This window comes from Mus caroli, chromosome 18, assembly GCF_900094665.2.
Source record: "Mus caroli chromosome 18, CAROLI_EIJ_v1.1, whole genome shotgun sequence".
NCBI lineage: Eukaryota > Metazoa > Chordata > Mammalia > Rodentia > Muridae > Mus > Mus caroli.
The window spans coordinates 9,567,382-9,571,605 of record NC_034587.1 but is presented as its reverse complement, the minus strand read 5'-3'; the positions used below and the strand labels follow the sequence as shown (position 1 = coordinate 9,571,605).

The 4,224-nt window shown below is 40.6% G+C and overlaps 1 protein-coding gene across 1 annotated transcript in view; it reads right to left on the bottom strand.

Annotated features, from left to right (window-relative positions):
* Positions 1–1,313: 1,313 nt before the first annotated feature.
* The window catches only part of Impact (impact RWD domain protein), a 23,031-nt gene continuing 20,120 nt past the window's right edge, over positions 1,314–4,224 (bottom strand). The window contains exon 11 of the mRNA XM_021150538.1: positions 1,314–3,802. Within this exon, the coding sequence (XP_021006197.1) occupies positions 3,737–3,802 (66 nt within the window). The 3' untranslated portion in view covers positions 1,314–3,736. The remainder of the gene's footprint in view (positions 3,803–4,224) is intronic.

Sequence of the window (4,224 nt, the reverse complement as noted above, 5' to 3'; positions counted from 1 at the left end):
TGAGGAAAATACCTAATAAAAAATATTAAAAAAAAAAAGAAAAAGAAAGAAGGGAAGTGGTTACCCACAGGAGGAGCCAGAGCACAAGAACCACAAGTCACTTCAGTTCCATCCAAGGGCTGGCTACATAACAGTGTTCACTTCGTGAAAATTCACCCCAAAGATTGCATCATGAAAGGAAGAGCTTTGATTTCATAATTTAAACCAACTGGGAATGGGAAGAAAGTCCAAATGAAAATCACGAGTCTCTGTAATTTGAAAAAGAATGTAAGAAAACCTTTAGGGGCTAGAGATACGGCTTGGTCAGTAAAGTACTAACCACACAAGCGTGAAGACCCAACATGAGTTTGAGTCCCCCGCACCCATGGAGAAGCCTGTGTGGCAGGACACATGTGCTTTCCGTGGTGGGAGTAGGAGGTCAGACACAGGATGACAACTGGTACTCACTGGTCAGCAGGCAAGCCCAGCTGATGATCTCCTGGTTCAGTGAGACAAGGTCTCAAACATGACTTCTGGTACATACACAAATTAAAACCTTTTTAAACAAAGTTATGTGTTACCTTGAAGGTTGGGCAGTGTTTAGACATGACCCCAAACGATGGTGTACAGAGGAGGAAGCGTCTGAGATGTGACACAGTGTTGCAGAACTTGCCTGCATACACAGCCCTGGGCCCTGTCCTCAGGCTCCAGAGAGTAGTGGGGGAGGACTCAGGTCTGAAAACATTAAAAATTTTACTCTGCCAACAGGCACTGCTAGGAAGATGGAAAGGTGGCTACATATTCAAGGGGAAATTGGAAATCACGTATCTAACAAGGGCCCTGTGTCTAGAATACATTTCCTTACTGAGTTATGGGTACACGGGCTCCTGTCTCTACACCTTTTATGGACCCTGGGAATGCTATCAACCACACTGCTTATTTTCACTAGAATAATCTGGCTGATACGTGAAGAACAGTAAGAAAGTATAAACCCTGGGTGGATTCCAGTCCTATGTTTTCCTTGCCGTCAGGGAGACATAGGGAACCTTCATGCAATGAAACACTGCTTTACACTTGCTTCTGAGAGTTAAAAGTCTGGCTTACTTGCAGCACTCAGTTAGCAGAGGCAGGAAGATCTCTAAGTTCAAGGCCCACCTGGTCTACAGAGCAAGTTCCAGGACAGCCAAAGGTACATAGATAAACCTTGTCTCAAAAAAACAAAACAAACAACAAACAAAAAGTTAAAAACCTGAAAAAGCCTTGCTGGAAAATACTGGAGGAATGGGTTTGTTACAATGTACCCAGAAGACAGAATGCAATGCAGCCATAAGAAGTTAAGCCATAGAAGAATATTTATTGATATGGGAAAATGTTAACAATATACTTCTATATGAAATATGTAGGATACAAAACAGTATATACGGTTTAATACCATTTTTACGGAAAGAAAAATAGCCATATATACAAAATCATGCATAATAAAAAATAAAAACTGTATACACCATTTATGGTCATCTCTTTAGTGGACTGGATGTGATTACAATTCACTGAAGTGATTATAGTATCACTCACCTGCCCTGTAAACAGTATCTGCTTATCTGGCCTGCATCAGTGCTTCCTTCCAACAGCCTGTCTCTGACACAGACACCTCACTAGCAGCTTCTGCTCTGCCCATCTATGTAGATGCGATTTGCTCATAGATACTGGCATGTGGAGAACATGTCAACTAATAAAATATAGAGAAGGCCACAGCAAACGCCTGGCTTTACAAAGTTATAATTGGGAGAACTAGAAAATTCTCTACATATGATTTTCTCTACTTCAATAGAGAAAAATATGCTATCATTACTTTGCACTGATGGTATGTGAAACGTGCAATTTCAGGAGTTAGAAGTGAGGAATTGGGGTCTCCCCTCCCACCTGCAGCGAAGGTTAAGGAGCTCAACCCACAAAATGAGGTTAGTAATCTTGTTAAATGGGGAAACATAATTTTTAAGTGAAGGAAAATGAGTTCAGAGATATAAAAAATTGTCTTTTCTTCTGTAAACACTAGTACATTTTAGACAAAAACTCCAGGAAAGAAATTCTAATCCAGTGTGCTAGGAAAATATTTTATGCTCCTTTTTTCTGCAGCATAAAATTCTTAGTGTTTTAATCTCTTTTCACAGGTCTGAAATGTCAAGATTATATCATCATCTTTAGCAAATACTGTCTAAGTTCTGTAACAATTAATACATAGGATATACTTAGCATTTCATGGAAACAGAGGTAAGTGTCCCAAATACACACGTATAGGTCATCCTATAACTCGCGATCATTTACAACATTAAATAATGTTGAAAATAAGACTTCTGTCTCAGAACCCACTCTAGTGTAAAGCTGGCTACTGGATTCCTATTTAAAATACCAAGTGAGGATGTGGATTCTTCAAGCTTACAAACTGAGAGGAAAACATCTGCATAACCTCAGACGCTGTCTATGTATGCTCCAGCATTCTCCCATGGCTGCCTGTTAACAGCTCACCCTTCCTTGGGAGGGGAACCAAGCTAGTCTGTGATCAGTTCATCAATTTAGTAATTGCTGGCATTATTTCTGAAAGATAACAGGTACAGCTTACCTACACAAAGGGAATTTTTGTCTTATTTCTTACAAGTAATATGCATGTAAAAAAGAAATAAAACACTTGTTTAAAAAAGGAGATTAGACAAAAACTTCTGGAGGGAAAGAGGTTTTTTTAATCTAATCAAAAGATTTATCCCTCTATCTCTCCTCAAAAAAAAAAAAAAAAAAATCACAGAATTAAAAAAAAAAAAAATCTGGCCAGAGTTCAAATGGCAAATGTTTATCAAACTGGTGCAGTGGGCAGCCTGCTTGTCTGGTGTCCTGCTGCCTCTATCTCATTCTGCAAGTGAGTTGACCAGAGCACAGGGAAGAGCACAGGGAAGAGCACAGGGAAGAGCACAGGGAAGTGCTTCCAGGTCGTTCAGAGACACCGGAATGTTACCTCACACACGTCAGGGATGGGACGGAAGGACTACTGAGACTGAATGGTCACTGTGTGTCACTACAGGAATCAAACAACAAAAGGCAACAACTAAGAAATAGTAACTTTTTGAAATTCCACAATCACCAATTTGAAACAGAACCGAGGAGTAACACTTGGACTAACTAGCAAATGTGTAAACTATCACTTTGGCACATGATCACAGATGAATACTCGGGTTTTCACGTAAACTATCACTCCATGATGAATACTATGGAAGGAAGTGTGACTCACGTGTGAAATCACAAGAGAAAGACTCCCCAAGACCTCCGTCTTCCATGCGCCCCCACTCTGAAAGCAATCGGGAGCTGTAAAAGCAATGGTCACTCAACAGCATGGCGATTTCTATCGCAAGACATGTGGCCTTTCCAGTCCTCTGGAGACACGCCTTCCCTGCCTAACAAAGGCACATGACAATACTGAAATTGACATTTAGCTCAGGAACAACACTGTGCGTGTGTCACTTCCTAGTATTATATGAAATGGTAAATAAGCTCACAGCTGTTCTTCCAAATAAATGTGAAACACATGTGAATATATTCTAGATTCTCTAGTTCTGGCAAATGGTGGAACCAGAGGAGGAAACACAATGCTGGTGGAACCATGATGAACTGGCTGACTTGAGCTGTCAGTGTGCTATCTTAATGTACTCCATGACCACTGGGAACGTGTCCACAGTGGCTGGGAAGTTAACCTCTCGCACAGGTTCAAGTCTTAATGATCATTCTTCTTCTTGTCTTTCTTCACCTTCTTTTTCCCCAAATTCTTAGTTGACTCGTCCTGGAAGAGAAAGCATTCAATGAAACACTCCACAGCCATGTACACGACCCCAGAGCAGTCCCACAGATGGTCTACACTGGGAAGCCTATGTGCTTTCCAATATCAGTGCCACTCGGACATCGTGTACTATAGTACTTCATGACAGTCAAGGCTAGTCAAGAGAAACATTTCACCTAGTATATTTATGCTTGAAAAATCTCAGTTACTATTTCATTTCTCCCCATTCTCCCAAGAAATGCAATAAAGCCTAAATAAATAGTTATGAACATATGTAAAGCATAAGCAAAAAACCCTCAAAATATATAAAGCACATCTACAGATGTGCAAGGCAAACACAGATACTTCAGTACTGATGGAAGGCCAGGCCTCCACCATCTACAGATGTGCAAGGCAAACACAGATACTTCAGTACTGATGGAAGG